The sequence below is a fragment of the Ranitomeya imitator genome, chromosome 1 (genome assembly GCF_032444005.1).
Source record: "Ranitomeya imitator isolate aRanImi1 chromosome 1, aRanImi1.pri, whole genome shotgun sequence".
Taxonomy (NCBI): domain Eukaryota; kingdom Metazoa; phylum Chordata; class Amphibia; order Anura; family Dendrobatidae; genus Ranitomeya; species Ranitomeya imitator.
Genome location: NC_091282.1, coordinates 895,497,301 through 895,520,053, shown reverse-complemented (window position 1 = coordinate 895,520,053; position 22,753 = coordinate 895,497,301). Strand labels below are relative to the sequence as shown.

The window sequence follows — 22,753 nt, the reverse complement described above, 5'->3', positions numbered from 1 at the left end:
GTAACACCTCCTTTCATTTGACATTAAAATCAGGGAGACAGATTCTCAGGAAGATCTAGGACTGTACCAAAAATCTTAACAGCTCATTTACGTATTAAGAAAAATGTGGATTTCTATTAAATAAGACATCAGATAGAAGATTAAGGTATCATTTTATTCAGCTTCCTATGACCTGCATGCCCATGTAGAAAGCTTAGCTGGGTTGATCCTACTGACAGAAACCCTTTAACATGAAGCTATTGCCTTATGATCTTGAGAGGAAATGTCTGCTGTGAATGCCACTAGCAATCGCTATGGAGCACTGTCTATCGTGGGTAATGGGGAGGAGGACTGACTTTCACTGTTCATGGAAAGGTATCACAATACTTCCAAAGGTTACAGTAGGGAAAGCAGGGCTGTAAACAACTTTTATTTTTTTTTTTTTTAAACAGACAAATCAGAAAACATTGCATAAAGATTCTAAGTGGAATGCTTTAATAAAACAAAACATTAAAAGGAACGGATCATAAAAAATGGTATTAACATGCAGATATAAGATAATCTGCAGGTTTATAACATTCTGAAGCCATTCGGCTGCAGCACTAAAAGGCCAGCTGTCAGGAGGAAATTAACTTTATTCTTCCCGGAAACCTCAGGCTTTCAGTTATGGAAGCATGGCCAATGCGGCTTCAGGCAACGCTGAGTAAAATGCATAGTGGGCAGCGGCTGTAGCCATGCCCTGGCACTGACTGACAGCCCACTCTGTAGTGAAACACTAAAGCCGGCTGTCAGTCAGTGCCGATGCGTGGCAACAGCTTCATCTCGCACTGTACTGAGCGGTGACTGAATCCGTGCCTCCATAACTGAAAGTTGGAGGCTGGCAGGAGGAATAAGGATAATTTCTTCCAGGTAGAAGAATGACGGCTGCATCGGTTTTGAATGTTATTGATCTTTAGATTAATGCCATTTATGCAGGTTAATAGCATTTTTGGACATAGTTTCCGTCATAAAATTGCATTGGTCCCCCTTGTGCCGGTAAAGCAGTTATGATCCAAAAGACTACTGAAGGGGTACTGAGGCCCTGTGGATGACCATTTTTGACCACCTTCGGCAGTACTAACCATTGCAAACTGTAACCAACACATAAAGCATCATCATTTTGGAGAAGCTCTGACCCCATTGTTTAGCCATTAGAATTAGGTCAAATACCCATTCTTATCCTGGTCTTTCCAACAAATCAGCTATGAGAACTAACAGAACTAACAATTCACTTGTGGGTCTAATATATCCCACCACTGTGTTAGGAGCTATTGTACATAGCAGATAATTATCTACTATCTTTTAGTATCTAGATGATATCTACCATCTATTATAATCAAAGATATTCACTTCACCTTTCAGTGGTTTTAATATTATGACTGATTGGGGATGGAAAGATGGATTACATCTACCGTATATACAAATTTTTGACATATACCTGGACTTATACCTCTAATTTTATGCTGGAGGAGAGCAACACTATGGCTATCACTGCTAATTAATATTGGTGGCGAGGCATTGATTATACATAATTACTAAATATTTATTATTTAAACCAGGCTTTTTTTATTTTTTTAATCATTTATATAATATACCAAATAATAATTACTGAGGAAGAAGGATGTGATCCTTTGAAATGCGTTGGTCACCTTTTTGTTCCCAGCACTGCTCTGTAGCCTCTGTAACGTTGAACCAGGTAACAGGATGCAGTAACAGTCGGAGGAAGAACAAGGGTTAACAGAGGGATTTAATGTAACAGAGTTACTCCATACAGGGAAAGGATAAATGGAGGGGAGGATGAACAAGTTATAATTGGTAAACTTAAGGGCAACAGTGGTGGAATTGAGTAGACGAGAGTTCAAAGGTATCAAAATGTATCGTCCTGACGTAGATGAGGAACAGTCTTTGCGACGATGGTGGTGACGTCCCAGCTTGAACACTTGCAGGATCCGGAGTCGTCCTTGTCCGGAAGAGGTCCTGGGTCCTGATGTCGTCGGTGGTCCTGAGATGTCCGGTCGTGGGTCCTGGTTCCAAGGGGGGGAACCGCTGGAGAGGCGACAGTCCTTTCTTTTAAGCACCAGCACAGCGCTGAAGTATGCGGGAGCAGATATATCAGGCAGCTGTATTCGGTCTGCGGCCTGGTTGCCCCATCTCGAGGTATGCCCCCTGCGGTCGGGTCATGAACAGGAATCACTCATGCTAAGAGGTGTTACAGGAGTCGGAACTGTCAGGGATACCGGGAGGTGTGTCTGCCTTTCGTCTCTGGTAAGCTTCTGTGGGCCCCTCGGGCTTGGGCCTTCTTTGTTCTGACTATAAAGCAAGGGAGGACTCAGAGAAGACCTCCGCGCACTACAGCTTCCCACCGCCACTCTGACTGTTCCCGCACACTGTCGCCCTTTTACATTCTCCACGCCTCCCGGTCTCAAGTTGAATGGTCTGTCAAGAGAACTAAGTTTACCTCCCTGCAACTTGGGTGACAGCACCGATGGTTCCAGACAAGGTACACCAGGCTTCATGGCTCTGCTCAGCTCCCCCGCCCCCCCCCTGCTGCTACTAACTCATCTCAGACAGCACAGCTCATTCCCTGCAGTGAGGAGATTTAACCCTGCATATCCTCAAGTGATTTAACCCTGTACATCCTCAAGCGTGACCTATTACCATGTAGAAGATTATGCTGATTTGAGTGCCACTGTTGTGACCCGAGAGAGTACAGTGATGAAGATTTTGAGGATGCTTTTGAAATGCAGTTAGTAACTAACAAACTGGACTTGTCTTATATTGTGAAAGAGACTGACACTGTAGTGGCCAAGATGGCAGCCACGAAGATGGAGGGAAATGGCGTTAAAGGAGGAGATGACATGGACCACTCCCTTCGTGGGCATAGCAGTACGGTATTTGTGCCAAAATCTACCTGTTGATATTCCCCGGTCTGTCCCTGGTGGGTGCGAATGAAGAGAAGAAGGACCTGCCCACTCACACTGGATGCCAGCAAAAAGGGCGGAAGGGACGGAGGCGTGCCCACCTGAAAATGAATGGGGCTCAGGAGAAGACCCTGAGTGCAGTTGCGCAGTCCCGTCATGTGCATCTGGACAGGCAGCGATGGAGCACTCATGTATCAGTCACTGCCCATGCGTAGGCGGAATAGAGTGGAGATGGTGGCAGGAGGCCGAAAAGACCCAGTCTGGCAAGTCATGGAAAGAACTCACTGAGTGCTCCACTTACCAGCTCTCGGCGTTGTTGGTATCCCGGGGACCGGAGCCTTCGAGGGCGGAGCCAGTGCTTCGACATCCTCTGCAGTCAGAACAGCAAACGGAGTCAGCGACGCGATGTTAGACAGAGACGATTCATCATCTGGAGTCAACGCGGTTAGTTCAACGTGGACTGGATGTGACAGCCGCCCAGGAGGAACCACAGCGGGAAGCTGTACCTGAGCCGAAACTATATCATGCGCAAGATGAATGCACAGAGGCACAAGGGAAACGATCCGGCATACATGGGATGGAAGCGGTCGATGTGCGGGTGAGTGCTCCTCAGTTCCTGACCCCGGAAGAATGGTCCCACCCACGCCCCCCCCCCCCGGCTATGATTCACCGCTGGGAAATCTGTACACCATCCCTGTCTCGTAGAGGCCTGTACAGTCTCCGTTGTGGCCATGTCCCTGGGTGCCGCCCATTTATCTCAACTGGCGGAGGGCCCTTTTCCGACTCCCAGTAAGGCTGCCTGGGTGGAAGATGTGATCAAGCGAAAGAAACAGAGGGAGAAGGAGGTTTGGGCTGAGTTGCGACAACCCGGGGCACCTTGGTTGGCTGACATACCCGAGGTTGGTTGGTCTACAAAGACAGAGTGGGGGTACGGTTTCATCCAGGAAGAAGGGACTGACACCGAGGTTTATGTTAACGTGGCATCATTCAAGTTTGGCAAACCACTACAGGAAGGGGATCGGGTGTCGTTATTCAAGGAGGACTGTCCCCGGGGATATTATGCGGTCGCGGTCACCCTTTGCAGCGAGGATCACCTGGGACTTTTTCCGGGCCCTGAGCAGGAGACGGCAACATCCACCACCCGGGTCACTACATCTCCGTGGCAAACCATGACCTCTGTGGCTGAAGAGTCATCTTCGGCCCAAAATAGGGCATGGGATTAAGCTACCAGTGCAACGGTCCTGGATGTGCGCCGCTGATTTACCTTAACTTTGCTGCTAATAGAAAAAGTTGTGAACGTTGCACCTGCATAAAAAAAAAAAAGAAAAAAAAAAAAAGGACTATTCTGCATACCTGCGGGCGATGGAGCCCTGAACCCCTAAGAAACGGGTACAGTAGCCAGACTGCCTAAGTGAATAATCACTGCATTTTTTGTTTTTCTTTTTTGTGTGTTTTTGTTACGCAGGTTGTGCCCTTTCTGCTGTAAAGCAGGAACTTGCCCTGCGACTGAGCCCAGACTTATGTGTGACTGCGCGGCAACAGGACAGGCAATGCACCCAGCATTAAAGGGCAATGCTCCCAGCATTAAAGGGCAATGCTCAATATGAAGGGAGGGGACGCCTTCCTTCTTAATGACTGTTGACCTAATGCATAGGTCTACTCATCTGTGAATAAGTACTCTCCTCACGGGAAGGGGGAGTTCATCCCCAAGGACTACAGACCCCATGCACGGGTCATGCTGTACATTTCTGTGTTTACTCACTGAATGAGATTGCATATTGATGAACTGCACTTGGAGGACTGCAAACCAGGAATTATGTTCTTGCAACACAGACTGTGCTGCGCCATTTTTGTGGAATTTACTCACCGTGAGTAACCCTTATTAACATTAAGACTTCCTCATATTGCCTCCCTGAATGGAGTATAAGTTGTAAAAATAAAGGTTTCCGCGGTACTTGGTCAGGGACGACCAAATTAAAAGGAAGGGGAATGTATGCCTTTGCCTTCCTCTCTCATCCCAGTGCCATATAATATCAGTCTTTGAATATTCGTTAACGTATGTTGGTACTGCTACACGACTTATTGTATTACCACTCTTATACAATGGTACTGCTGCACTGTTAGGTGTATTACTGTGTCTAGAGAAATATATATATATATATATATATATATATATATATACACACATATATACATACACACACACACATACATACATATATATACACACATATATACATATACACACATTTATACACATACACACACATTATATATATATATATATATATATATATACACATATACACACACACATATATATATATATACACGCACACATATATATATGTGTGTGTGTATATGTGTATATCTGTACATATATATATATATATATATATATATATATATATATATATATATATATATATATATATATATATATATATATATATATATATATATATATATATCTCACAGACCAAAAGTTTGGACACACCTCATTTAAAGATTTCTCTGTATTTTCATGACTTTGAAAATTGTAAATTCACACTGAAGGCATCAGAATTATGAATTATCACATGTGGAATTGTATACTTAAAGTGTGAGAAAGCTGAAAACATGTCTTATATTCTAGGTTCTTCAAAGTAGCCACCTTTTGCTTTGATGACTGCTTTTGCACACTCTTGGCATTCTCTTGTTGAGCTTCAAGAGGTAGTCACTGGAAATGGTTTTCACTTCACAGGTGTGAAGTCAGGTTTAATAAGTGGGATTTCTTGCCTTATAAATGGAGTTGGGACCATCAGTTGTGTTGAGCAGAAGTCTGGTGGATACACAGCTGACAGTCCTACTGGATAGACTGTTAGAATTTGTCTTATGGCAAGAAAAAAGCAGCTAAGTAAAGAAAAACGAGTGGTCATCATTACTTTAAGAAATGAAGGTCAGTCAGTCTGAAAAATTGGGAAAACTTTGAAAGTGTCCCCAAGTGCAGTTGCAAAACCCATCAAGCGCTACAAAGAAACTGGCTCACATGAGGACCGCCCCAGGAAAGGAAGACCAAAAGTCACCTCTGCTTCTGAGGATAAGTTTATCCGAGTCACCAGCCTCAGAAATCGCAGGTTAACAGCAGCTCAGATTAGAGACCAGGTCAATGCAACACAGAGTTCTAGCAGAAAACACATCTCTACAACAACTGTTAAGAGGAGACTTTGTGCAGCAGGCCTTCATAGTAAAATAGCTGCTAGGAAGCCACTGCTAAGGACAGGCAACAAGCAGAAGAGACTTGTTTGGTCTAAAGAACACAAGGAATGGACATTAGACCTGTGGAAATATGTGCTTTGGTCTGATGAGTCCAAATTTAAGATCTTTGGTTTCAACCACAGTGTCTTCGTGCGACGCAGAAAAGGTGAACGGATGGACTCTACATGTCTTGTTCCCACCGTGAAGCATGGAGGAGGAGGTGTGATGGTGTGGGGGTGCTTTGCTGGTGACACTGTTGGGGATTTATTCAAAATTGAAGGTAACCAGCATGGCTACCACAGCATCTTGCAGCGCATTCTATTCCATCCGGTTTGCGTTTAGTTGGACCATTATTTATTTTTCAACAGGACAATGACCCCAAACATACCTCCAGGCTGTGTAAAGGCTATCTGACCAAGAAGGACAGTGATTTGGTGCTATGCTCGATGACCTGGCCACCACAGTCACCAGACCTGAACCCAACTGAGATGGTTTGGAGTGAGCTGGATGGCAGAGTGGAGGCAAAAGGGCCAACAAGTGCTAAGCACCTCTAGGAACTCCTTCAAGATTGTTGGAAGACCATTTCCAGGGACTACTGCTTTGCACACTCTTGGCATTCTCTTGATGAGCTTCAAGAGGTAGTGTTGAGCATTCCGATACTGCAAATATCGGGTATCGGCTGATATTCGCGGAATTGGAGTTCCGATACTGAGTTCCAAGACTTTTGCAATATCGAATACCGGATTCGGAAGATCCCATAATGCTATGAGCCAGTTTGATTTAATTCAGCCAATGAGGAATTCTAAGAAGTGTGGGCACATCCTGTTATGCATGTTAGGCATGTAACTAATGGCATGGCTGTGATTGGCTGCTGAAATGATGTCATAATGCACTATAAAAGCCGCCACCGCTATTTTGGGTTTACTCTGCTGTGAATTCAGTTAGGGACAGGACGCTGCGGTTCTGACTGAGGGACAGTTTGAGATAGCGATTTGCTTCATTGTGCTTTACCCAGATTACTGTAGCAACTGCTGTGTGAGAAACTTTTTTTGCCCTTACAGCGCTGTTCACGGCTGTCTGCAAGGTCTCTGTGTGTGTGAGTGCAGCTCACGCTGAAGTTTGTTCTGCAGCCACATCTGGTTGTAGTTCCCTCAGCGTGCGTCACTGCCTCATACTGTTACATTGTCCTTTTTAGCATTTGTGCTGCTGCATATTTTTCCTGATTTCTCCTATTAGTGTGTTTCCATCCGTATCCAGCTAGATAGCGTGCAAACACTGTATAGGAGTAGATAGAGGAGCTTTTCTGCAGCCTTGCAGCGCTGTTCACGGTGGTCTGCGAGGTCTCTGTGTGTGAGTGCAGCTCACGCTGTAGTCTGTTCTGCAGCCACTTCTGGTTGTAGTCTGCTCAGCGTGCATCACTGCCTCATACTGTTACATTGTCCTTTTTTTCATTAGTGCTGCTGCCCATTTTTCCTGATTTCTCCTATTAGTGTGTTTCCATCCGTATCCAGCTAGATTGCGTGCAAAACACTATATAGGAGTAGATAGAGGAGCCTTTCTGCAGCCTTGTACCCTGCAGCCACAGCCAGATTAGTATTAGCCTATTTTTGGAGCCTCATCTATTGCATTGTAGGTTACCATCCTGCATTGTAATAGCTACAAAACGTTTGTGATACTATCGGTTTTACATCTTTGGGCACATCCATTTTTTTTTTTTTTTGTCAAAAAAAAAAAAAACCTAAATAAAGTTCACCAAACAATCCACTTTACAGTTGTGTAGGCCACATTAGCTCATATTAAAGTCTAGTCCACACTTTATAAAATTAGTGTTTCTTATACCTGTTAGCAGCTGTTCAGGAATAAGCACACTAAGCCCTTAGTACTTTTTTGCCTATCTTTATCAGTCTACCAAGATGAAGAAGGCAGGGAGTAAGGCACGTGGGCGTGGAGTTTCTGCAGGGAGAGGACGTGGGGATTCTGTGCCTGCTGCGGGCACCAGTGACTCAGCATCCCCCAGTTTTACCAGGGAACAGTCCTTTATGTGCAGCTTTGTAGGAGCTCGCCGTACCCCACTGCTGCAGAAGAAACAAATTGAAGCCGTTGTCAGATGGATGGCAGCTAACGCATCGATTTCAATTAGTGCCACATCCTCTCAGGTCCAGAGCACTGAAGAGCACCCATCTGTCTCTTCACCACCTGCCACATTGCCCAGGCAGTCAGAGCCCTGGAGAGGAGCCATCTCTACTTCTGTTCTCTGAATCTCTTGGCTTGGAAAGAGGGGGCCAGCCAAGCAGCATTTGAGAAATGGAAGAAGAGGCAGTATGCAGTGATGTGCAACTACTTTGTCTCTCTGAATCTGAAGAGGCCAGTGCCTACGGTCAGCACACCTCAGTACGCATCTGATAATGAGACTCAGGTGCCACTTTCTGGTGCATACTGTGCTGCCGAGACTACCCAGGAGAAGCAGTTGTTGGAAGAGGGTAGTGTAGATGATGAGGTCCTTGACCCATCATGGCGTGAGGTACAGGAAGGTGGTGGGAGCAGCTCTGAGGAAGAGATTCCCCAAATGGCCCAAAAGGAGGGAGGGGGCAGACTGGGTTGCCTGTAGCCTCCACTTCGGCACCCACTAGGAGCATGCCTCTTCCAAAACGGGTACTCCCAAAACTTGCAGTGCCTGGTCCTTTTTTGACACAGTTGCAGATGACATTTGCTTTGTCAATTGCAAGCTGTGTAATCAGAAAGTGAAAAGAGGGAAAAGTGTCAGCAACCTCAATACCACAAACATGTGGAAACATGTGCGGACCAAGCATGTGGTGGAGTTACAAAAACACACTGAAGACCTAGGCCAACCTACAGCACCACCTACCACCTCTTCAGCTCATGTTGTAACCTATTCCTCCAGCTCACACACAGCTGGTTCGGCTTCCTCACAGGATCGCCATGGAAGAACCTCTGACACTGTTGTACAGAGACACCGTGTAATTCCACCCACAGCACCACGTTCGCTGTCATCCTCACACTCCCAGGCCACTCTACAGCCATCGGTAGCACAGGCATGGGAGAAAAGGCGCCCATACTTGGCAAACCACCCCGGAGCACAGGCTCTGAATGTTGGCATTGCAAATCTACTGCCCCTTGAAATGCTCTCATTCAGGCTGGTGGAGAGTGACACCTTCCATAACTTCATGGCATTGGCAGTCCCACAATACAACGTGCCCAGCCGCTTTTATTTCAGCAGGCAAGCCGTCCCTGCCCTGCAAAAGCATGTGGAGGTAAACATTAAACATGCAATACTAAACGCCGTCAGTAGCAAGGTCCACCTGACCACCGATGCGTGGACCAGTAACCTTGGACAGGGATGATACCTTTCCCTCACTGCCCATTGGGTAAATGTTGTGGAGCCGGGTACAGATCTTGAGAGTGGCGCTGTACGTGTTCTGCCAACTCAAAGGATAGCAGGAATCCAGTCTGTACACATTGACTCCTCCTCATACTCCAGTTCCTCTGAATCAGCGCTGCAGGAGCAGTCAGTCTACCTCCACATGGACCCGTGAACGCTTACCTGTTTACGACCGATATGAGCACAGCCATTTCTGCCAGAAATCCGCATGCGTTTTTTTCGCGTTTTTTGTGCGTTTTTTCCGGAGCTTTCCCAATGCATTAGAGGGAAAACGCAAAAAATCCGCAAAATTAATGAACATGCTGCTTTTTTTTCCACGATGCGTTTTTTTCGCGGAAAAAAGCATCATGTGCGCAAAAATTGCGGAATGCATTCTAAACGATAGAATGCATATGTATGCGTCTTTTATACGTTTTTATAGTGGAAAAAAATGCGAAAAATCCTGAACGTGTGCACATACCCTTAAACTTCGCAGTATAAGCGGGACAAAAAGAGTAGAGTCATTTCAATAGGGAGGGGAATTTAATGACAACCATTTTATTTCTGGAAGCCTAGGTAAGGCAGGATAGCAACATACACACACCTTATTTGTGTTCTATACACTTTAAATGGGCTGTCCAGGCAAAATAAATCCTTGCCCAGAAGACAAGATATGTAAAAAAAATAAACTTAATCATACTCCGCTCCCTGCACCCACCTAAATCCAGAGCAGGCTGCTCTGTGTTCAGTGCAGAAACCAGAAGCCATGAAGTCACCATTCCAGCAACCACAGAACCGCGCTGTGGCCTGTGATTGGCTGCAGCAGTCAGGCAACTTTGAGCAGCCGTTCATCATAAAACATCCAATGAAACGCTGCTCAAGTCACCTGACTGATGCCGCCAACAGGCCACAACAGTCTAGTGGATGGTGGTGGGGTGATATCACTGCTTCCTGTATCTGCGCAGACCACAAAATAGCCTGTACTGGATCCAAGTGGATGCTGGTAGTTAATTATGTCAGAATTTGTTATTTTCTACATTTCCCGTCCCCTGTGAAAGTTTTATTTTGACTTGACACCCCCTTAAGTATGGTTGATGTGAGAGATGCAAAAAGGAGAGCACTTGAGCGTTGCTACTTTATACCTACATAGAACATGATTGTTAAAGCTCCATTCCAGTGTGGATTTTTTTATCAGCTCTGAAATGCTTGGTGCTAGTAATCTCAGGTCCCTGAACTAGTCTCATAATTACTCGCTCCTCTTTTTGGTGCTGTTAAGGTCCCGCTGTGCCATCTTGTTAAAGCAACTTCTTACTGACCAGAAGTCAGAAGTAAAAGTCACAAAAACTCAATTTAATTAAGAGCAAGAATTAGGCTCTCAAAAACTTACGCTGCTGGAGCTAACTGGAGGTCACTTTTCAAACACTGGAGCAATCGGTAGTTCACAACCTGCTGAAGAATGACCAGAGCAAATGCTATAAAAGGTGAAGACTGCGGAGGGTAAATATGAAACTAGGTGTAGAGAACCTAGATTAGAAGAACCACTCCATCACTGCAATATATTAAAAAAAAATCCAAAACTACCGTATGTCTTTCTCCTGAGCTGCAGGAACTTATTGTTTGGACTTCTTAATCCTCTGAGAATTGGGTTTTAGACTTTAAGAAATTTTCCACCTCCTACTTGGGCTTGTTCACACTTGGTGTTTATGATGCTTTTTTTTTTCTCTGTTTATTGAGAAATAAAACACTGCAACATTTTACAGTACCTGCAAAATGAATGAGATCCCTAAAATTGTATTCGCAAGGTGCATTTTGTTCCCTTATGTTCTTTTTTTTTTTAACATACACCATGTCAAATGTCTTTTGCATTTTTACTGTAGCTTTTCCCAGTTACAATCAAATTGGGTTAGAACCAAAAATTGTGCGTAATTTCCAATGTGATGATCTAGCCCAGCGGTTCTCAACATGTGGGGGGGGGGGGGGGGTCGAACGACCAAAACACAGGGATCGCCTAAAGCCATCAGAAAATACATATTTCCGATGGCTTTAGCCACTGAGAAGCCATGCTACCTTCTGCAGCAGCGCTATTCAGCTGGAACGCATGCCGTTATGGACGTGCGTTCCAAACTGAATGCCTGCGCGCATGCGCAGACGTGAATGCACCATCCGTCCGGGGCCTAAGGGGTGGGGGAAGCGGGAGGGGGAAACGCTCCACAGTCCATAGCAGCGCTATGTCCGGCACTTGCCGACGTCATCAGTGGGCGGACGCAGCAAGCGCCGGAGGACAGAAGCCTAGTAGGCGGAGAGCCAAGAGAGCCTGCGAGACAGCCTGCTGGTGTAAAAATACTCAAGCTACTTACTGGTAGCGGTGTTTTTCAGGAGCCCATGACAGCAATAATGAGAGCTGGGATCCGCCCTTCAGGGACAGGAAACCTACAGATAAAAGGGCGGCACCTCTCTCCCGCATCATTTGTATTACAGAGCATGAGAGGAACTCTTTGGTTATTAGCACATAATAATTTACACATTTCACCCTGTGACTAAGCTTAAAAATTTATATAATTAAGTGGAGATAAGCCATGTCAGCATAAAGGGAGGGAATATAGGAGTGCTGTCATGGGCTCCTGAAAAACACCACTACCGGTAAATAGCTTGAGTATTTATTCAGTCGCCATGACAGCACTAACGACAGAATTACAGAGAAAAAAGTCTTAGGGAGGGACTACTGCTTCCAGCACCCTTCTACCAAACGTGAGATTGTTGGAGCCACCCAGATCTAATCTATAATGCTTAAAGAAAGTAGATGGAGATGACCATGTGGCCGCCTTACATATATCCTCAATCGACACCTCCGACCTTTCTGCCCATGGCAGAAAGCGGCCCTGGCCTGAGCGGAATGAGCTCTTATGCTTTCCGGGACTTCTAGGCCACCTGCTGAATAAGCCAGAGAAATCGCTTCCCTAATCCATCTACCTAAGGTGTTTTTGGACACCCTAAACCCTTTCCTAACTCCTTGAAAGGATATGAATAAAGAACTCTCTTTTTTTCCAGGGGTCTGTTAAAGATATATACCTAAGTAAACATCTTTTGACATCTAATGAATGGAGTTTGAGTTCTTTTTGATTTTTAGGATTAGGACAAAAAGTGGGGAGATTTATTCCCTGAAGTCTGTGGAACTTTGACGCTACCTTCGGAAGATAAAGGGGATCAGTTCTTAATACTACCATATCTTCTCTAAACTGAATGTATGAAGGCTGTCTTGAGAGGGCCTGTAAGTCACTAACTCTCCTCGCAGATGTGAGAGCGACCAAAAGAGCTGTCTTTAAGGACAGGACTTTTATAGGAGCAGATTCTATAGGCTCAAAGGGGGACTTCTGTGAAAGCTGTAAGTACCAAGTTTAAGTCCCAGGGGGTTAGTTTTTTCTTAACCATGGGTCTTGATCTAGCCGCTGCTTTGATAAATCTAGTAATCCAATAATTGTTAGCTAAATTACAATTGTATAATGCCCCTAAAGCTGACACATGGACTCTAAGGGTACTTGTAGCTAGCCCCATCTCTAGACCTTCCTCTTCCTGCTTTTTAATAAAGTATTAATTAGTCCTTGTGAAAATCCTCTTTTCTTTAGTAATGACCCCTCAAATTCCACACCGTCAGATGTAAATTGGACACTTGTGGATGGAGAATTGGACCCTGGGAGAGAAGGTCTGGGAGAATCCAAGGCTGAGAAATGAACATTTTTCTCAGCCACGGAAACCACGGCCAACTGGGCCAAAATGGCGCTATTAGGATTACTGGAGCTCTGTCCTCCCGAATCTTCCTCAGAACAATCGGGATCAAGTTCAATGGGGGAAAGGGATAGGCCATATTGAAACGCCATGGAATTAGGAGGGCATCCACTGCGTACGGATTGTCTCTGGGGTTTAGGGAGCAAAACCGGTGACTCTTTTTGTTCTCTTTGCTGGCGAAGAGGTCTATATCTGGGCACCCCCAAAGAAGTGTGATCTGGTCGAAGATGGTCTGATTGAGAACCCAATCTCCTTGCCCGAGTTTCCTGCGACTTAGGTAATCGGCCATGATGTTCTGTTTTCCCTTTATATGAAGAGATGTGAGTGACAGTAAATGAGTTTCAGCTATCTGCAAGATACTACCCACCACTTCCATTAAAGATCTGGATAGGGTTCCCCCCTGATGATTAATATAAGCTACAGTTACCTGATTGTCTGAGAATGCCTGACGTGATGGCCCTGTAAGGACACAAGGAAATAACTCAGAGCTCGTTCTACTGCCAATAACTCTTTAAGGTTAGAGAACAAACTTTGTTCGGAATGTGACCAAACTTCCTGGACCCACATATCACCCATATGTGCACCCCATCCCCTGGGGCTAGCATCTGTGGTAACGACGCGAGATATATGGTTTATCCAGGGAACCCCGATCCGTAAGTTTTGTGTGTGTAACCACCAACGTAAGGACTGAATAGAGACATCAGACAAGGAAAAGGTACTATCCAGGTGGCGCTCTAACAGACGAGTATTGCACAATACATCCCACTGTAGGACTATGGTGTGGTACTGGGCCCAAAGAACCGCCGGCATACACGATGTGAGTGAGCCTAACAGTGACATCGCTCCTCTTAATGTTACCGATGGATTATTAACAACCCTGCGTATTAGCCGTTGAATTTTTTCTACCTTTGTATCTGGTAGACGGCATTCCTGCAACCTTGAGTCCAATAGGAGACCCAGGAACTCTTGAACCCTTAAGAGGCTGTAAACGTGATTTTTTAAAATTAATAATCCAACCCAACCTTTGTAAGGCTGCAATTCCTTTTGCTAGTTGGGCCGAGCAGTGTGATTCTGAGTTCTTTATTAGTCCTGATTTAATAATGTTCAGGACCCATGGGCTACTGGAAATATTAAGCCAAGCCGGATCGAAGGCCAAAAGCCTGCCTCCCACCCGGTCCGGCAGTCATTGTAGCTTTCTGTTGTCCCAAAAGGAGTTGAACATGTAGCCTCCACCTTTCTTCCTATTGGCGTCATATCTGGGTTTTTCTCTATTTGACCTTGTACGGTCAAACCATCTTCTGTTAGTGCCCCGTCTGTAGGGGAATCGTTTTTTTACTATCTCCCGCTTTTTCTAATAACTCATCCAGAACTGGACCGAATAGGTGCACCCCTTCACATGGAATGCTGCACAGCTTTGATCTGGCCTGCATGTCCCCCTGCCAACATTTCAGCCAGATGGCTCTATGGGCCGAATTAGAAAGTGCCGCCGATCTGGCCGCCAATTTCACCGAATCTGCCGATGCATCAGCAAGATAAGCTGCTGCCCCCCGAATCATAGAGGAAGAGGAATAGGAGGAGGAGGGGGAGGAGGAGGAGGAAGAGGAAGAGGAGGAGGAGGAGGAGGAGAAGAAGAAGATGATGATGAATGAGAAGCCTCTGATATCAGCTCCCTTGAGTCACTGTCCTCAAATGAACTTGGGGATCTAGGCTCTCTTTCTCTAGATCCTCTATTTTGAGATAGGGATTTTGCTGAACCCCTGACCTGCCTGACCATCTGCCTTAGGCTGGTAGTGAAGTCTGGTGTCTCCTCTGCTATTAAACGTTGAATACACGGTCTGCATAATTTCCTTATGTGGTCATCCGGGAGAGGAACTCCACACTCAGCACATTCTTTATGTTTAGATTTAGAGGACAGTTTTTTTTCCCTGATAGACATGGAGAGAGGGAATATATAAGGGGAGACACACATCACGAAGTAAACTTTCTCGGCGATCACTTACCCCTATAGTGAGTGAGTGGTACCGTAGATTGCCAGGGGACCCTCTCAGCCGTTGTAACATCCTTACGGCTTGAGGATTGTCCAGCCTTAGATCTTTGATCAGCTCTATCACCTCCAGGACGACTACTGCCACTAGATCACCGCTGGGTGCTCACTGTTTGGGGCTTCTCCAAGGACTGACAATGCTGTTCAAACTGCAACAGTTCCTGCTCATTAGTAGCCCATTAGGAATCCTTAAGTAGCTGGCCCCTTTAGGTACCTCCCACGGATGGGGTCAGCAGGTTAATCCAGGTGAACTGCCTGGTAAATCGCATATGGTAGGCCCCTCCCCCAGAAGCTCGCCCGACTTTCGGAACCTGCCCCACAGCTGTGCCATATGTCGTCCTTAATGGCTTCACCTGACCCAGGAACCACCAAGCACCCTTATTCCCACGCTGTGTACTGCAGGGCACCACCATATACACCGCCGCGGCCCAACTGCGCATGCGCCGCGCGTCACTTGCCGATACCCCGTCCCTTCCGCCGGAACATGACCGCGCCGCCACGTGCGATACACCCCCGCTCTGACCGGAAAAGGATGCCAGCTCCACAGCAGGGCTTCAGAAGACAGGGCCTTCCATAATATGCAGACCTGCTCCTGCGGCGATGGGACACCCCAAAGTCAGCACTCTCCCTGAAGGCTGCTTTCCTCTACTGCTGCCTACCCCCACAGCCCTCTGTGGCGTGGCACCTCCAGCACACCGGACCCGACTGAGGAAGGGGAACCCCCGCTTCCAGAACCGGCCTGCCAAGCCTGGGTACTGTCTTCAGTCTTCACCTTTCTTCTTAAGGAAAATCTGTGGGGTCCCCTGTCAGGGACAGGAAACCAACTGATGCGGGAGAGAGGTACTGCCCTTTTATCTCTGTAGGTTTCCTGTCCCTGAAGGGCGGATCCCCTCTCTCGTTAGTGCTGTTATGGCGACTGAATACAGTACACACCATACAGTGCTCAATTTTCAGTGCTCAATCTTTTGGACTCCCATTTATGAAAATAGGATGCAAACCATTTTCAGAGCTAAATTTAAGGCTCCATTCACACTGAGGAATCTGCCAGCCAAATAGGCAGGCAGAATCTTCAGTCCTCCCAAAGCAGAGTGCCCCGTTTAAACCCATGCTATGCCATGGTGAAATGTTATTTATTGGAATTAGTAATAAATATTTCTCAATATATAATTATTGTTTTTGTGATTAATCACTATGTTTAAATTATGTTTGATTTGTAGCAATGAGAATACATAATGCATATCAGGTATTTACACTCTGAATCATAACTGTAGAAAAATTACAGTTATGAAGTAGCCACCAAAATTATTTTTTGGTTTGGGGTCACCACAATATGAGGAACTGTATTGCGGGATCGCGGCATTAGAAAGGTTGAGAACCACTGTTCTAGCCATTAGTCTACATTTGTGAAGCAAAAAAAAACCCAAACATCAAAACAGCTACATGTCAATATACGGTAAGCGTGTTCTGATCACCCCCTTCACCTTGACAGCTAGCTCAGCACACACATGCTGTAGAAAAAGCTGTCTATCGAGGTGCAGAGGGAGTGATTACAGAGCTTATTGCATAGTAGGTGGTGTCTGTTAAAGTCCACTGCACCACCTCGATGTCTGAAAGCGAGCGGCTGCAGCGAAAAGAAAACTTAATTTTCTCCCTGTAGCCACTCTTTCAGTTACATAGCCAAACAATATTAAAAGACCATTTACCTGCAAATTACCACTGTATCTACAGTTAAATAGTGTTTTTGTAGGGGACACATTCACTTAAACTATCTACACACAATACTGTACACTATACACACACATGCACACAATACTGTGTTAGCTCTTCTGAAGAATTTACCTGCCATTCGGCAGCTGCCCAACAAGTGTGGCTCCCATAACCAGCCAGCTGATCCCAATGGTAGCTAAGGTAACCCTGAAAAAGAGAAAAAAAAGCTGCAGGTTTAATAGCAGACAATAAATAGGAACACACCCTTTGATCAACAAAAGATGAAAATGCTGCTCCCTTTGGGGAAAATGAGCAACCAACTCATTAGGAATCAGTATTTAAAAGCAAGATGAAAAAAAGTCAATCAATAAAAGAAAATTTTTTAAACCTCTGATCTCTACTCTTTGTATACATTATATATTATACATTTTATAGTAAGCAAAAGTCATTTAACTCCATTTAATCCTGTTTTCGCCTTTGTGACCAGGTCAATTTTTACAATTCTGGCCAGCGTCACTTTATGAGGTAGTAACTCTGGAACACTTCAATGGATCCCAGTGATTCTCAGATTGTTTTCTGTGACACAATGCATTTTATGATCGTGGTAAAATTTGTTCGATATAACTTGCATTTATTTCTGAAAATATTGGAAATTTGGAAAAATTTTAGAAAATTTCACAAATTTTCAAACACTTAATCTTTATGCCCTTAAACCACAGAGTTATGTCATACAAAATAGTACATGAATAACAATTCCTATGTCTACTTTACATCAGTACAATTTTTGAAACAATGTTTTTTGTTACAAAATTAAAAGAAAAAAATAATTACATTTTTACTACAAAAAGAAATGTTTTAGTCCCAGATTTTAAAATTTTCACATGGGGAAATGGGTAAAATTGGTGCCAAAAAAGTGTCACACAATTTCTGCTGAATGTACCCCATTTGTGACTGTACAGTACTGTTTAGCCACACAACGAGACTCAGGAGAGACAGAGCGCTATTTCATTCTTGGAGAACAAATTCTGTTACAATAGTTTTTGGGCTCAATATACAGAGTCCCTAAATGCCAGAAGAGCTGCATTCCCCCAAGTGACCCTATTTTTAATATTTCACTCCTTTGGGAATTTTCTCTACAGTTGTAGTGACGATGTTAACGCCATGGGTGTTTTCTAGAAACAAGCAGTAGTGGGTGTTGCTGAGTGAAAATTGCAAACTGCCGTTGTAGTGATCAGTATGTTATGCGCAGCTCATGCTTCTGGAGACATGCACCCATAAATTAGGCTGGCTCTCATCACTACAGAAATGCTAAACATATGGTATAGGCACACTGTGGGGCTCAGAAGGGGGGGCATTTGGTTTGGGAGTGCAAAATTCTTTTGGAGGGCATAGAGCCAGAGAGCTTTTACAGAGTCTTTGTACCAGTAACGTGGAAGCCCTTATATTTCCGTTAACAGATGATAGACCCAAGCGGGAACTTTTTTGTGGCTTGAGTTGAAGCTTTTATTGGGAACATTTTACATAATGTTTGGGATCACATTCATACAGTGCTCTATGCTGAGCACTTATTTTGTAGTTTCCATCTAAATCTCCGAGTGACGCAATTCAGATGAAACCTTCAAGGGATCCATTCATTAAAATGAAGCAGCACAGTTACTCTGGACTCCGTTTGGTCTCTATTCAGTGTTGTCCTCTTCAGAGGTGCACAGAACTGGGGGACTGTGCTTTTATGCACGCCTAAAAAGATGGACACCACTGGATCACAGGTCAGTGTCCACAGTGTCTCCATCTGCCTCATTATAGGGAGTCTTCCAATGGGGATTCCACCCGAATCACGTATTTCAGAGAAAATCCGATATAAGTGCTCAGCATAGAGCTCAGGATAAATGTGAGCAGAGTATTACTGTGATATTTGGGAGACAGAAAGAACAAATCAACAGCAGGTGAAGAATTAGTTTTATGTTTTTTAAGCCAATCCTTGTACGGTATAAGCAATTTGGCGATGTTATTCCTCAAATCGGTGCGATTACAGCAATACCATATTTATATTGGGTTTTTCTGCTTGACTGCCATCACATACCAAAAGCAGCTTTTTTTTTTTTTTTTTCACATAAACAAGTTTTTGAATCACCATATCTTGAGAGCTATAATTTTTTGCCGATAGTCATGCGACAGCTTATTTTTTTGCGGGACAAGTTGACTTTTTATTGGTACCATTTTTCGGCACATAACACATTTTGATCACTTTCTATTCCGATTTTGGGAGGCAGAATGAACACAAACCAGCAATTCAGGAATAGTTTTTTGAGGGTTTTTTTTAATGCTGTTCCGCGTGTGAAAATTGATAAGGCACCTTTATTCTTTCAGGTCAGTACGATTACAGCGATACCACCTTTATATTTTTGTATGTTTTGCCGCTCTTACACAAACTATTTTATAGAAATAAATAAGTGATTTTACATCGCTTTATTCTGAGAGCTATAATTTTCTTGTTTTTCTGCTGTCAGAGCTGTATGGCAGCTTGCTTTTTCTGGGACAAGATGATGTTTTCATCGCTACCATTTTTATTTCGATTTGACTTTTTGATCGCGTTTTATTCTACTTTTTGTTCAGCAGCATGATAATAAAGAAAAGGTTATTGCACTTTTTTTATTATTTTTTTTTACAGTGTGCACTGAAGGAGATAACTAGTGTGACAGTTTTCTAGGTCAGGTCATTCCAGATGCGACAATACCAAGTGTGTGTACTTTTTTGCTTTTACATAAATATATATAAATATACGTATTTATTGTTTGTTTTTTTATTTTAATTTAGTGATTTATTTTTTTTTAATAATTTTAATAATTTTAAAACTTAATTTTTTTTTACTGTTTTACCTAGTCTCTATATTGGACTTTAACCCCTTAAGCCCCAAGGGTGGCTTGCACATTAATGACCGGGCCAATTTTTACAATTCTGACCACTGTTCCTTTATGAGGTTATACCTCTGGAACGCTTCAATGGATCCTGATTGTTCTAACATCGTTTTCTCACCACATATTGTACTTCATGATAGTGGTAAAATTTCTTTGATATTACCTGCGTTTATTTGTGAAAAAAAAAATGGAAATTTGGCGAAAATATTGTAAATTTTCCAGTTTTCCAACTTTGAATTTTAATATTTTTAAATCAGATAAATGTCACACAAAATACTTCATAACTAACATTTCCCACATGTCTACTTTACATCAGCACAATTTTGGAACCAAAATTTTTTTTTGTAAGGGAGTTATAAGGGTGAAAAGTTGACCAGCAATTTCTCATTTTTACAACACCTTTTTTTTTTTTTTAGGGACCACATCACATTTGAAGTCATTTTGAGGGGTGTATATGATAGAAAATAACCAAGTGTGACACCATTCTAAAAACTGCACCCCTCAAGGTGCTCAAAACCACATTCAAGAAGTTTATTCAGGTGTTTCACAGGAATTTTTGGAATGTTTAAATAAAAATGAACATTTGACTTTTATTCACACAAAATTTACTTCAGCTCCAATTTGTTTTATTTTACCAAGGGTAAAAGAAGAAAATGGACCCCAAAAGTTGTTGTACAATTTGTCCTGAGTACGCCGATACCCCATATGTGGGGGTAAACCACTGTTTGGGCGCATGGCAGAGCTCGGAAGGGAAGGAGCGCCGTTTGACTTTTCAATGCAAAATTGACAGGAATTGAGATGGGACGCCATGTTGCGTCTGGAGAGCCACTGATGTGCCTAAACATTGAAACCCCCCACAAGTGACACCATTTTGGAAAGTAGACCCCCTAAGGAACTTATCTAGAGGTGTGGTGAGCACTTTGACCCACCAAGTGCTTCACAGAAGTTTATAATGCAGAGCCGTAAAAATAAAAAAATCATTTTTTCACAAAAATGATCTTTTCGCCCCCAATTTTTTATTTTCCCAAGGGTGATAGAAGAAATTGTATCCCAAAAGTTGTAGTGCAATTTGTCCTGAGTACGCTGATACCCCATATGTTGGGGTAAACCCCTGTTTGGGCACACGGGAGAGCTCGTAAGGGAAGGAGCACGGTTTTACTTTTTCAACGCAGAATTGGCTGGAATTGAGATCGGAAACCATGTCGCGTTTGGAGAGCCCCTGATGTGCCTAAACAGTGGAAACCCCCAATTCTAACCTTAGCCCTAACCTTAGCCCCAACCCTAACCTTAACCTTAGCCCTAACCTTAGCCCCAACCCTAACCTTAACCTTAGCCCCAACCCTAACCTTAACCTTAGCCCCAACCTTAACCTTAGCCCTAACCTTAACCTAACCTTAGCCCTAACCTTAACCTAACCTTAGCCCTAACCTTAACCTAACCTTAGCCCTAACCCTAACCTTAGCCCTAACCTTAGCCCTAACCTTAGCCCTAACCTTAGCCCTAACCTTAGCCCTAACCTTAGCCCTAACCTTAGCCCTAACCTTAGCCCTAACCTTAGCCCTAACCTTAGCCCTAACCTTAGCCCTAACCTTAGCCCTAACCTTAGCCCTAACCTTAGCCCTAACCTTAGCCCTAACCTTAGCCCTAACCTTAGCCCTAACCTTAGCCCTAACCTTAGCCCTAACCTTAGCCCTAACCTTAGCCCTAACCTTAGCCCTAACCTTAGCCCTAACCTTAGCCCTAACCTTAGCCCTAACCTTAGCCCTAACCTTAGCCCTAACCTTAGCCCTAACCTTAGCCCTAACCTTAGCCCTAACCTTAGCCCTAACCTTAGCCCTAACCTTAGCCCTAACCTTAACCCTAACCTTAACCCTAACCTTAACCCTAACCCTAACCTTAGCCCTAACCCTAACCTTAGCCCTAACCTTAGCCCTAACCTTAGCCCTAACCTTAGCCCTAACCTTAGCCCTAACCTTAGCCCTAACCTTAGCCCTAACCTTAGCCCTAACCTTAGCCCTAACCTTAGCCCTAACCTTAGCCCTAACCTTAGCCCTAACCTTAGCCCTAACCTTAGCCCTAACCTTAGCCCTAACCTTAGCCCTAACCTTAGCCCTAACCTTAGCCCTAACCTTAGCCCTAACCTTAGCCCTAACCTTAGCCCTAACCTTAGCCCTAACCTTAGCCCTAACCCTAACCTTAGCCCTAACCCTAACCTTAGCCCTAACCCTAACCTTAGCCCTAACCCTAACCTTAGCCCTAACCCTAACCTTAGCCCTAACCCTAACCTTAGCCCTAACCTTTGCCGTAACCCTAGCCCTAACCCTTACCTTAGCCCTAACCTTAGCCCTAACCCTAGCCTTAGCCCTATGTTATGACCTGGTGGTGAGGACAATAATGGACCTGGTGGTTAAGAGCACACGGAATGACCTGATAGTTACTAATAATACAGGACAAGCTCTGAGACGTGGGAACTCTGCTGACCGCAATCCCTAATCCTATCAAACACACTAGAAATAGCCTTGGAGCGCTCCTGACGCTCCCTAGGCGCCTCGTCACAGCCTAAGGAACTAGCTAGCCCTAAAGATAGAAAAATAAAGCCTACCTTGCCTCAGAGAAATTCCCCAAAGGAAAAGGCAGCCCCCCACATATAATGACTGTGAGTAAAGATGAAAATTACAAACACAGAGATGAAATAGATTTAGCAAAGTGAGGCCCGACTTACTGAACAGACAGAGGATAGGAAAGGTAA

The 22,753-nt window shown here is 44.2% G+C and overlaps 1 protein-coding gene across 1 annotated transcript in view; it reads right to left on the bottom strand.

Moving 5' to 3' along the window:
• Positions 1 to 22,753, bottom strand: part of GPAT3 (glycerol-3-phosphate acyltransferase 3) — a 195,100-nt gene that overhangs the window by 26,181 nt on the left and 146,166 nt on the right. Inside the window, exon 4 of the mRNA XM_069743260.1 lies at positions 17,222 to 17,296. Coding sequence (XP_069599361.1) covers positions 17,222 to 17,296 — 75 coding nt within the window. The remainder of the gene's footprint in view (positions 1 to 17,221; positions 17,297 to 22,753) is intronic.